At 41.1% G+C, this 13,515-nt stretch overlaps 1 protein-coding gene across 5 annotated transcripts in view; it reads left to right on the plus strand.

Moving 5' to 3' along the window:
* The window catches only part of MMAA (metabolism of cobalamin associated A), a 53,318-nt gene that overhangs the window by 16,332 nt on the left and 23,471 nt on the right, over positions 1 to 13,515 (plus strand). The window contains exons 1-2 of one of the 5 annotated variants that reach the window (XM_043902541.1): positions 11,433 to 11,451; positions 12,062 to 12,214. Coding sequence is in view for 1 of the 5 variants with exons in the window: in XM_043902545.1 (XP_043758480.1) it covers positions 10,978 to 11,245 (268 nt within the window). In the remaining 4 variants the exon portion in view is untranslated. Of the gene's footprint in view, positions 1 to 5,047; positions 5,182 to 10,778; positions 11,246 to 11,432; positions 11,452 to 11,606; positions 12,215 to 13,515 lie in introns of those variants that run through there. The other 4 variants (XM_043902540.1, XM_043902545.1, XM_043902544.1 and 1 more) reach the window with 4 other exon arrangements.

The raw sequence follows: 13,515 nt of genomic DNA on the forward strand, positions 1-13,515 counted from the left end.
CATTTCCTTTGGTGTTTTCCTTCCTGGGGGAAGTCTCTGACATCTGTCCCACATACTTCTCTATGAATACAAAGGCTCATCTTTTATCTTTTTATTTTTAACTTTTATGAGTCAATTACTCTTAACCTTTTTATAGTTGTGTTTTTTTCATGACATATGTTTTAAAAAGACACTCTAGACTATAATTCTTTATGGCCGCTTTTTAAAAAAGAAATCTTATTTTTTAACACCTTTAATTACATTCTGTTGACATTTATATTTAGGTCTGAGCCTAATGTCAAATACTAGGAGCACATGGCTTCTCACTTCATTGGCTCCATCATGTGGTGAATATGTGTATCACACTGGAAAAATCTGTGTATAGTGAGTCGGGGTGTCATATTATCACATCCTTATGATGAACTTAGAGAGGTCATCATAAGCTGGGGGATCTACAGTAATCCCGTTACTTTAGTAAATAGACAGCAAAATGAGACCTAATAAACATCAACCATTAAGCATGTGGACACGAGTCAAGGACATGAACTCAAACCCTGGCTCAAACCACTTATAATAAGTGTGGGTACCAGGTTAATCTCCTTGAGCCTCCGTTTTCTGCACAGCATGGGGGTACCGGTAGCATCTATCTCGCAGGGATGTGAGAGGAGCAGTTAGCATTATGATAATAGTTCATCGTGGTCATTAAATAGTTGAATAATGTTAGCTATCACTGTGTGCTGTGCTTAGTCGCTCAGTCGTGTCCGACTCTTTGCAACCCGGTGGACTGTAGCCCGCCAGGCTCCTCTGTCCATGGGGATTCTCCAGGAAAGAATACTAGAGTGGGTTGCCATGCCCTCCTCCAGGGAATCTTCCCAACCCAGGGATTGAACCCAGGTCTCCCGCATTGCAGGCGGATTCTTTACCATCTGAGCCACCAGGGACGCCCATTAGCTATCATTAGCTGTTAACAAACCCTCACGTTTGGTTTTCCCTTTACATTCCAACTTAATAGGAAGAGTATCAGGAAAGAATAATTCCCCTCACTTTTTAGAAAATTATACCACAATGGTGTATTGTTAGAATGATCAGAAGTAGCTTGAAAGGGACTTCCCTGGTGGTCCAGTGGCTAAGACTTAGTTCTTCTAATGCGGGGAGCCTGGGTTTGATCCCTGGTCAGGAAACTAGATCCCACACGCCACAACTAAGATCCTGCATGCTGCAACAAAGACGGAAGATCCTGTATGCAGCGACTGAGACCTAGTGCAGCCAAATAAATGAATAAAGAGAAGCTGATTGTGAATAATTATATTATATTTAAAAGTAGCATGAAGTTAAAAACTGCAAAAGGTAGATACTAAAAAAATATTTAAAATGAATTTTTTTTTTTTTTTTTTTTTTTTTTTTAGAAAAGAGGAAGGAAACTACTGGGAAAAAAGGTCTTTTTAACTCTACTTACAAAGTGAAGTTTGAAAAGCATCTGGCTAAATTAACTATAATTCACAGTCAAAAGAAATAATTATGAAGGGAGCAACATAACATCATTTTCAAGGGTGGGAAAAAAACTTTCAAATATTAAAAACGATTTATAGCCCCAAATCCTTTCAAAGGTCTATTAAATAGAAATGTTTACTTTTATAAATCCTTGAAAAAAATACACTTAGGACAAATCTAGGTGTTGGAAATTTTTCTATTAAAAATGAATTTTAATTATTTGATTAGAAAAACAGGATGAAAAAGTTACTTAAGATCAGTGAAAATAAAGCATGTGAGGTATTCCCTACCCCCCTTAAAACCATACATCATGACTGAGTGGAATCGGGGTTCTTGCCAGAACCAGTCTTACATGCAGTTTCCAACTGTGGTTTCCTCAGATAGTTAGCATCATTCAATAAGTTTTTGTTACACCATTATGCAAATGTACTTTATGTTCATTATCTTTCTACTTATTAAATTCATCAAAAGCCGTCCAGTACCAGATTTTTTGTTTTGTCAGCTACACAGTCTTGTTCCCACATTCTTCATCAGCATTTTCAGACTGTGAGGGAAAGAAAACAAGAAATGAGAACGATTTCATGAATTTTAAACATGCTGTAACTCTGTTTCAGTGCAATATTCCAGGGTATAACAGCCGTCTGCCACTGCTCCCAGCATACCCAGTCTCAGGGCGGTGCCGAGTTGGTTGGAATGGGGATTAACATGTCCATAGTCAATTCTTATGTCATTCAACTGGTTGTGCAGAGCAGAAAAATGTCTTCTGTGTCAACCTGAACTTCTGTGGCAAGCAGTCTAGAAAATCTATGCCTTTGATTATTGAAATTTGGGGATTTTCCAGAAATCCCTCTATTACTGACTGCTATTTTAATTTCATTGTGGCCAGAGAGCAAATTTTGCATGAGTTGAATCCATATAAATGAGTTGAGATGCCTGAAGCATGGTCTGTCTTGGTATATGTTCTGTGTGCACGAATATGGTATATATCTCCATTTACCTAGATCTTCTTTCATTTCAGCAATGCTTTGTAGTTTCAGAGTAGAGTTCTCACCTTTCATTGAATTTATTCCTAGGTATTTATAATACTATTATAAATGGTACATTTAAATTTTTAATTTTCTAATTGCTGCTTGTTATTATATAGAAATATTGATTTTTCATATACTGATCTTTTACCCTGTGAGCTCACTAATTTCAGTGATTAATTCTAGTAGATTCCAAAGATAATCTACATGGGCAATTTGTTAATTTAAAGACAATTACTTAATTTAATCTATTAATCAAAAGGCAATTAATAGTTTAAGAATTAGACTTTCTATGTAGACCACTGTGAAGAGGCAGTTTTACTACTCTTTTCTAATCTTTATACCTTCTATTATTTTAGTTATTTTTCATCTATTGTACCATCTAGACCTCTGATACACAGCCAAATAGAAGTGGTAAGAGCAGACAGTCTCACCATCTTCCTCATAGAATTGACTAATTGACCACTAAACATGATAGCAGCTGTTGGTCTTACAGTACCTATACATGTCTTCATAACATAAACTCAGTTCTAATTTCTAGTTTTGTGATTGTTTTTGTAATTAATTGGAAATATATCAAATTGTTTTTTTCTGGATTCACTGAGACATCACAGAATTTTTTCTCTTTTATTAATGTTGTTAAATTACATTGTTTGATTAAATGTCAGGCCAACCTTGCATTCTTGGAAAAACTCCAGTTGACCATTGTATCCTTTTCTATATTGCTGTGTCCAATTTACTAGTATTTCGAATAGGATTTTTGCCCTTATGTTTATAGATGTGATGGTGGTCTGTGATTATTTTCTTCTAATGTTCACTTAGATATTTCTAGGAGGGTTATCCAGTTATTATAACATTTATTGGTAGTATTTTCTCCTCTCTTTTCTCAGAGAGTTTATGCAAGATTGACATTATGTGCTCTTTAAATGTTGAGAGAGTTTACCAGTAAAGTCACCTGGGTCTGGAGTTTTCTTTGTAAAATGGTTTTTGGTCATGAATTCAGACTCTGTAGTAAATGTACAACTACTCTGATCTTCTATTTCTTCTTGGTTTTGGTAGATTTTGTTTTCCCAGGAATTTGTTCATTTATTCTAAGTTATCAAATCTTATTGATCTAAATTTGTTTATAATATTCTCCTCTTAAGATGTGAATTAGAATTTTTTGACCTCAGTACTACCGATGGAAACAGTGACAGACTTTATTTTCTTGGGTTTCAGCATCACTGCAGATGGTGACTGCAGCCATGAAATTAAAAGACGCTTGCTCTTTGGAAGAAAAGCTATGACAACACAAGACAGCATATTAAAAAGCAGAGATATCACTGCCAACAAAGATCCATATAGAAGGCTGTGGTTTTTCCAGTAGTCACATACAGACATGAGAGTCAGGCCATAAAGAAGGTTGAGTGCTGAAGAACTGATGCCTTTGAACTGTGGTGTTGGAAAAGACTCTTGAGAGTCTCTTAGATGCAAGGAGATCAAACCAGTCAATTCTAAAGGAAATCAACCTTGAATATTCATTAGAAGGACTGATGCCGAAGCTCCAATACTTTGGCCAGCTGATGAGAACAGCCAACTCATTGGAAAAGACCCTGATGCTGGGAAAGATTGAGGGCAGGAGAAGGGAGCGACAGAGAATGAGATGGTTGGATGCCATCACCAACTCAATGGACATGAGTTGAAGCAAACTTGGAAAGATAGTGACAGACAGGGAAGGTGGCGTGCTGTTGTCCATGGGGTCACAGAGTCAGACACGACTGAGCCACTGAACAGCTATTGATATTTGGGGCAAGAAAACTCTAGTGGGAGACTGTTCTATATGTTGCAGAATGTTTAGTAGTATCCCGACTACTCCCCAAGGGATGCTGATAGTGTGAAAATCAAAAATGTCTCTAGACACTGCCAAATGTTCCTTGGGGACCGACAGCTCTGGTTGAGAATCAGTGTTTTAATGTCTATAGGATCTTTAGTGATCTTTCACTCCATGTACTGGCAATTTGTCTCTTTATTTTTTAATTTTGTTAGGAGCTTTGTATTGTGTACTAAACAAAGCAGGCTCTGCCCTAGATTTGGCCCATGGATCATTTTGCTGACCTTGACTTAGAACATTAACTCTTTTGCAATGGTGGTGATTGGTGGTTTAGTCGCAAAGTCATCTGACTCTTTGTGGCCCCATGGACTGTGGCCCACCAGGCTCCTCTGTCCATAGGAATTTTCCAAGCAAGAATACTGAAGCAGGTTGCCATTTCCTTCTCCAGGGGATATAATTTTTCCCTCTAAGAATACTTTATCTGTCTCATAAATTTCAAAATGCTATGTTGATGGATATTAGCCAATTAATGGCTATGGAGAGTACTGTTTATCTACATAGATAACATATGGGCATTATTATTCCAACAAAACTGCTTACAAATGGATTTTGGGTTCTATGAGAGACAAGCAAGGAACAATATTAATATAACAATATAATACAATTTAATCACATAAATATACTCCCACAACTAGTTGATATAAATTCCTATAATTTGGCAATATTGTTTTTGCTCTTCTAGCTAAGAAAAGCCAGTCTGCAACATCAAAGAATGTTTACCAGGATGAGAAAACAATGATTTTACAGCACCTTATCGAGTATTGATTTGCTGCCACCTGCTGGGAGGCAGATATGGGTTTCCAGCATCCTTAAAAGGTGAGAATGATGACCTTAGAAGTTGTAAAACTTTGCTTATGCCATAAAATGAAATATATGTACTTTTAGGCTTGGAAGAAGTCACTAACTCTAGGATAAATTAACTACATGTAAGGAAAATACGATGTGTATAAAAATGAAAGTATTATTTTCCATTTAAATAGAAGAAACGGAGAAATTACATGGCATTTACCATGAAATGATATACAATAGTTCCTTAAAACAGTGAGCTCCTCAGGTACTAATTGTGGATTTGTGTAAAGGTAATTAATCACTTGACTGGGGCTTATGGAGAAGCTTAAGATCTGAAGAACCACTGCTAAATGAAGATTATACAAAATAAAACTAAGTCTAATGATAACATTGATTGTAATAGGCAGCAGAATAATAGCCCCTCAAAGCCATCCATGCCCTAATTCACAGCGCCTAGAGGGTGAAGCCTTGAGCCCAGGGAGCAGAACCAAGAGCCACAAAGGATGATTCCTGGGCCTTGAAACTTAATGGAGACTGCCAGATTGGATTTTGTAATTGTCTGGGCTTCTGACTCCTTCCTTCCATTTTCTCCCTTTTTGAAAGGTAATGGTTATCACTGCTCTTCTGGAACTCCTCTATGGTATTCTGAGAGCAGAGGGCTTGTTCTCTAGTTTCACAGGTCTACAATGGAAAGGGATTTTTGCCCCAGCGTGGATTATACTCACTTATACCTTAGATGTAGGTGATGTTTGGGATTTTTGAGATTTAGATGAGATGCTGTAATGGGTTGAAAATCTGAGGGACTTTATGAGGGGGAGAATCGATCTTGCATATGAATGGACATGAATCTTTAGGAGCCAGAGGGTGGACTGGGACAAGCAGAACAGACTCTCCCAGAGATGTCCGTACTCCAATCACCAGAATCTGGGAATAAATTACCTTATGAGGAAAAGTGACTTTGCAGAACCCTGAAATGGAAAGATGATCTGGGTGGGCTTAATTTGATCACCCAATTCTTTAAAGTTCTTTGACCAGTGAAATCTTTGACCAATGTTACTAGCTTTGAAGATGGAAGAAAGAGGCCAAAGCCAGGGGATGTTAGAGGCCTCTAGCATCAGGGAAGGTCAAAGCAGCAGCTTCTCCCTAGAGCCTCCAGAAAGGAAGCAGTCAGCTGATGCCTTGATCTCACGCCCAGAGACACCTGTATTGGACTTTAGACCTGCAGAATGTTAAGATAATATATTTGTGTTCTTTTAAAGCACCAAGTTTATGGTAATTATCTTACAACAGCAATAGAAAATGAATCCAGTAACAACAGCTAACATGCTACGCTCTTTCATTACAGCACTACATCCATCTAACTCTCTTAAGAAAGGAAGCTAAAGCTCATCCGAAATTATATTACGAAATCTGGCCTTGGTTACCTCTCTGATGTCATCTCCTACTACTCTCCCTCTTGCTTCTATTATCCATTCACTCTAGTCTCCTTACTATTCTTCAACTATGCCGAGCAAGCCATTCCCTATTTTTAGTATGTGCTTTCCTTAGATATCCACAACTCACCCCTCACCTTCTCAGCGAGGTCTTCTTTTTCACCCTATATAGATCCACACTTACCTGGCACTCTCTAGTCCCTAATTAATTATTTTATAACACATAGCAATTACAATCATTTTCTTTTGTATTGGAATGTTTATTCTGTGTTTTTTTTCTTGCTCCCTAAATATAAACTCTATGTGAGCAGGGGCTTTATCTATATTGATGACAGTTGTATCTTCAGAACCTAATATAGTGCCTGGTACATAGTAGTCACTCAGTAAATATTTGTAGGCATAGAGGAACATTTTTAAAACTATTGACAGATTACAAGAATTCATTTATGCTAAAATTCTAATGTAGAATACACAGCATAAAGTGGGGCAGATAATACACATGAACATTGCTTTGGTTGGCAATTAATGGACCTCAGGGTACAGATGCAATATCATGCCTTGAAGAATGAGATCATTTCTCAAATGACTTCCTATATATAGTTCTTAAATATGGTACACCTATCTCAAGGTCAGATTATAAGAGAACTAGTATATAAATGAGGGCTCCCTGGTAGCTCAGCTGGTCAAGAATCCACCTGCAAGGCAGGAGACCCCGGTTCAATTCCTGGGTTGAGAAGATCCCCTGGAGAAGGGATAGGCTACCCACTCCAGTATTCTTGTGCTTCCCTGGTAGCTCAGAAGGTCCACCTGCAATGCAGGAGATGTGGGTTCAATCCCGGGGATGGGAAGATTCCCAGGGGGAGGGAGGGCATGGCAACCCACTCCAGTATTCTTGGCTGGAGAATCTCCATAGACAGAGGAGCCTGCAAGCTACAGTCCATGGGGTCGCAAAGAGTCAGACACAACTGAGCAACTAAGCATAGCATAGCATATAAATGAATTTTTCATTTTCTTATAAATAAGCAGAACCTATGCATTTTTAAAAGGTAAGTGCTAGCTACATTTTTTCCCAACATTTTAAGTGTTAAAAAAAATTTCAAACCTATAGAAAATTTGAAAGAAAGAACCACAATAATTAACATAATGCCGTATTTTCTCCCTGGGCTTCCCTGGTGGCTCAGATGGTAAACAATCTGCCTGCAATTCGGGAGACAGGAGTTTGATCCCTGGGACCGGAAGGTCCCCTGGGGAAGTAATGGCTACCCACTCCAGTATTCTTGCCTGGAGAATTCCATGGACAGAGGAGCTTGGCAGGCTAGTGACTAAAAAAATCCATACTCCTATCCAAATCACAGTTGCCCACTAATGCAGACAAGTACTTCTGTCTTGCTTGTCTTTCATGATACTGACATTATGGAAAAGTCCAAACAAATCACATTCTGAATTAAACTGTTTCTTCACAGATTCAAGCTGTGTTTCTAAATGTTAGAACATCAGAACAGATTCTAAATGTTCTGACAAGAATGCTACACCACTGTACTTCCAATAATTTGTGTTTTACTCAGTATTGATGCTAGAGTTTTTTTTCCATGAAGTAATTATTAACGTTTTGCAAAGTACTAATGTTCCATGGAATATGCTTCAGGGAAGACTTAGATAAGGGGAAAAAAAAGTGAAATGCACTAAAATATTTTAGAGTTTGAAGTGAAAAAGCAGGTAAGGATTAAAAATCATTTTAAAATTACAAACTTCATTTCCTTACGGTATGCAAACTGAGCTTTCATAAAGTTTTCCAAAACCCACCACAAAACACTGTCCTAATGCTCAGCTCCTGGCTTAAAGAAAGAAGCTTCTCCCAAATTCTATCGTTATTTTATTCAGTGTGTTCAGGAGCTAAGATCTAAAACCAGATCTGACTGCTTACGTGTTCTTTCCATCAGCCTCTCTGCCTTAGCCTTCAGTTTTAGTTTCTGTAATTGACTTTTCTTGGATCTACAATTACTCTGGGATAAAAGTGGCTGTCTTTTAGTCTAAATAAGAATAATAAAAATGATAAGGAAGACTTAACTCATTTTTTATTGTTCCATATTCAGTAAGACTCAACATCAAGTAACAGAGGAAGGTCTAATCCCTCCCACAGACATGCAATTATGCAAATCATATGCGGGGCCTGGGGTCTCGGCTCCAGACGCTAATTATAATATTATAATTAGGAACCTATTTACAACTATTTTTATTCACTGTAATTTGATCCCTGCTATTGCCTAATGATTGTCTTTACTACATTACAGCAAACATATGGGAGATACCAGTATTTCCTAAAAGTCCTAGAACTCAAGCTCAGGTTTTACTACTCTTCCTCCTGAAAGTGAAAAGTGAAAGTCATTCAGTCGAGTCCGACTCTTTGGGACCCCATGGACTATACAGCCCATGGAATTCTCCAGGCCAGAATACTGGAGTGGGTAGCCTTTCCTTTCTCCAGGGGATCTTCCCAACCTAGGGATCAAACCCAGGTCTTCTGCAATGCTGGCGGATTCTTTACCAGCTGAGCCACAAGGGAAGCTCAGTGGTACAGACCCACCTGGCAACGGCAGAAACCAGAGGGAGAAACCAGACCAGAAGGCAGAAACCAGGAGGAGTTCAAACTCTGGGCAGCAAAGATCCCCTGGAGAAGGGAATGGCAGCCCACTCCAGTATTCTTGCCTGGGAAATCCCATGGACAGAGGAGGCTGACAGACTACGATCCATGGGTCCCAGAGTCCACCACGATTTAGCTACTAAACAATAACAACAACAAAGTATCTAACAGGTTTCCTAAAAACTTAGTTACTATTCTGACTCGCAGTGAGGTCCCAAATATTAAGCATGTTCATTTTCACCCCCATTTTAGGCGCGAGCCTTCCCTCTTTGGGTGACTTTCCAGCAGCGGTGAGCGTGTGTCCTTGGTTTTGGCACAAATTAGGAAATAGTAATCCGTAATTAAAAGACGCTTACTCCTTGGAAGGAAAGTTATGACCAACCTAGATAGCATATTAAAAAGCAGAGACATTACTTTGCCAACATCTGGTCAAGGCTATGGTTTTTCCAGTGGTCATGTATGGATGTGAGAGTTGGACTGTGAAGAAAGCTGAGCGCCGAAAAATTGATGCTTTTGAACTGTGGTGTTGGAGAAGACTCTTGAGAGTCCCTTGGACTGCAAGGAGATCCAACCTGTCCATCCTGAAGGAGATCAGTCCTGGGTGTTCATTGGAAGGACTGATGCTGAAGCTGAAACTCCAATACTTCAGCCACCTGATGCAAAGAGTTGACTCATTGGAAAAGACCCTGATGCTGGGAGGGATTAGGGGCAGGAGGAGAAGGGGACGACAGAGGATGAGATGGCTGGATGGCATCACGGACTCGATGGGCATGAGTTTGAGTAAACTCCAGGGGTTTGTGATGGACAGGGAGGCCTGGCGTGCTGCGATTCATGGGGTCGCAAAGAGTCGGACACGACTGAGCGACTGAGCTGAACTGAATCAGTACAAATGGGTAACTTGTAAGAGAAAAACCTGAGAGCCCTTCAGCTGTTACAAACCACTCCATGCTTTAAAAACTCGAGTTCTATTTCAACTAAACACTGAGCATTTACTCCTACAGGTTGGAAATTGTTTGCCGAGTTTTAGTTCCCTTAATTTCACCAGATTATCAAACGACCCATATCTCGCCCTCCACCCATATACTTATTTTTTAATTAGAGGATAATTGCTTTACAATATTGTCTTAGCCTCTGCCATACATCAATATGAATCAGCCATAGGTGTGTATATATACATATATATATATATGAATACATATATAAATGGGGGAACATATGTACACCCATATATTTTTAAGCTTCCAGGAAGCCTTAGGAAAAGATCTGTGGCTGGGACCGCCGCTGGCTGCACGGATCCGGACCGGATTAGACCTCCATCTCCCCGGCTTCGCGAAGCGCCGAGGCCGGGAGAGGAAGAACTTTACTTTCCGCCTTTGTAGCCGACGGAGAAGGCAATGGCACCCCACTCCAGTACTCTTGTCTGGAAAATCCCATGGGTGGAGGAGCCTGGTAGGCTGCAGTCCACGGGGTCGCTAAGAGTCCGACACGACAGAGCGACTTCACTTTCATTTTTCACTTTCATGCATTGGAGATGGAAATGGCAACCCACTCCGGTATTCTTGCCTGGAGAATCCCAGGGACGGGGGAGCCTGGTGGGCTGCCGTCTGTGGGGTCGCACAGAGTCGGACACGACTGAAGTGACAGCAGTAGCAGTTTGGAGCCGATGTGAACATACAGGAGGGCAAAAGCTATCCGTAAAGACCGTCAACCGCCCTTCTCTGCTGCACTTCTCAGACAGATGTCCGACGCCCCATGGGGAGCCCCGCGGACTTCCCCACCGTCGACAACGCCGCCAGGCCTTCAGGCTCCCTGGACCAGCGTCACACACCGGAATCCCGCGGCCACGCCCGCCGGGACCCAGGTCACGCCCCTCGCCACCGCCCGGCCCTGGGTCGCTCCCCGGGGCCCGACACCCGGCAGTGGGCGCTGCGCCTGCGCGCGGGAGAGCGCGGGGCGGGGCGAAGCGGCCCGCCGGAAGGGGCGGGGCAGGAGGGCCCTGCACTTTTACGGCCGCGGGCGGGTGAGTACGGGGCGGGGGCTGCGCGCCGCGTCCGGGTTGGGGCCAGGCTCGTGCCTCAGGCCGCCGGGGGCTCTCTGCGTCTGGGGCGCCCCCTGGAGAATTCGGGGAGGGGAAAGGGAGAGGAGACTGGGATTGAGTCCGATGATGATAGGGGTGCGGGAAACGTGTGAACGAGCAAGCGTCGGCAAAATGGGTTCACAGGGAAGGTTGGTTGGTTTTCTCCTGAAAAAGGAGATTCTCGGTGAACAGCGTGTTAAATCTTTCATTATTTTGGACAAGCTTGTGATTTTACCGTTGTGCCGCGGTAAGACAGTTTTTATAAAGTGACTCCTACTTCGCCGCTGGCAAATGGTTAACCAGACGGTGGCCTCTAAAAAGGCACTGTAGTTCAGTGTAGCAACTACCCAAGAGGGAGGTTAAAACTCGTCTTTAACGGAATAAAAATCTGTAAATAAAAATAGGGCTTAGATAGGAAGTCACAGCATCGAGGTTCGGTGAAATACCGTGCTGGGCGTGGGCTAGATCTCTTCCAGCAGACAGACTGTATTCAAGTAATTTGTGTTTATCACTATGAAAGATAAATACAAATTGTTATTATGAAAGACAGCCTAAGCCAAAAGGGCATGAAAATTTTTAATTACCTTGAGAGTTGTGCCCTAACATACTTTGGAAAACAAACACTACTATAGCTTTTCCAAATTGGTAGAAAATCAAGAGTTTCCCAAAAGCCTGTGTACACTTCTGCTTGTTTGGGGGTCTATAATGTCCAGAATATTCTTTTGTATAGTGAAAACCTCACATCGTTTTGTGTTCAAGGTAATGAAAGCCAGGACAGTTCAGTTCCTTTAAGGGCTGTATTCTATTAAGAGAGCCAAAAAACAACACATAAAAAGTTGCATAAGAAATGTAAGTTATGGTTTAAGATATTTGAAGACGTCTAAAAACCTATATTTGGCATGGAAAGAGCTGGTGAGTACTGGAAACATTTGCTCCTCCGCTGATTGTTGCCATGTGGGAATGTGGGTCCCTCATGCACAGATCTGACTTTCCCCATCTCAGGCCAAAAATCTCTATCTTTGTAATATTTCTTGATTTTTATTATTATTGGCAACCAATTCGCTATGCACTCACATACCCTCTATGGGCCAGGAACAGCCAGTTTGTGACATCTGCAGATTATCACCTGAGTACTCAGAAATAATTGGAATTAAAAGAGAAAAAAGTTCCTGGAAACTGTCAGGAAGGGATTTAAGAAAACAGTGGGATTTAAGCTGGGTGAGGAGAGGCCTCATGGAGGAGAAGAATGTAACCAGTGAAGACTTCCCTGTTGGTCTAGTGGCTAGGACTCTGGATTCCCAATGTAGGGGTCCCTTGGATTCAATACCTTGGTGGGGGAACTAAGATCTCACAACTAAAGATTCTGCATGCTGCAGAATCAATGTGAAGCAGCTAAGTAAATAAATATTTCAAGAAAGAAAGAAAAGAGAATGTAACCAGTGAGTAAAATCTCAGTTGGGAAAGTGAATAGGAGGTTTGGAAGATCATAAGTAAACTCTTCTTAGTAGAAGTCTGAGAAGGCAAGTACAGTAAATGGAGGAAAACTAGTTTGGGAGACCCTTCAATACCAGACTAGACTTTATCCTCAGGCACTGGGTTCTCAAATTTGAGCTTACATCATAATCACCTGGCAGGTTTGTGAGAGAGTGGCAGGCATGGCCCCCCACCTCCAGAGTTCTTGCTTCAGAAGTTCTGGGGTGGGGCTTGAGAATTTCGCTCTTATCCATTCTTAGTTGCTGGAGTTGCTGTTGGTTTGGGGACCACACTGAGAACTACTGTCCTAGCATGGGGGAAGCTATTGGAGGAATTTGAGGTGGATTAGTAAGGAGATCCCATTCATAGTTCACTATAAGTCTTGCTGTGTCATCCAAGATGGAGGATTGGGGAAGGGAGGAAAGAGAGAGAAGAAAAGACGATTCCTTACAGTTGGTTAACACCTGTTGGTGCCAGGCCCTCTCATGCACACAGTTTCATTTCATAGTCTGGCTCTGATGTGTAAGTCTTAATATTTTCATATGGAGAGTAGTAGAGATTGCCCAGGTCCTATAGCTAGTCTCAGAGCCCCTTAAAAATAGTTCAGATTTAAACTAGGGTAATAGCAGTGGAAATGAATCAAAACATTGGCTGGTGATAGAATTTAGAAAAATCGAAACTTCTCCAGAAGACTGAAACCTTAAAGTAGAAGTTGGGAAATCAGTCCCAACTGGAAAAGT

Source organism: Cervus elaphus, chromosome 5, assembly GCF_910594005.1.
Source record: "Cervus elaphus chromosome 5, mCerEla1.1, whole genome shotgun sequence".
NCBI classification, from domain to species: Eukaryota; Metazoa; Chordata; class Mammalia; order Artiodactyla; family Cervidae; genus Cervus; species Cervus elaphus.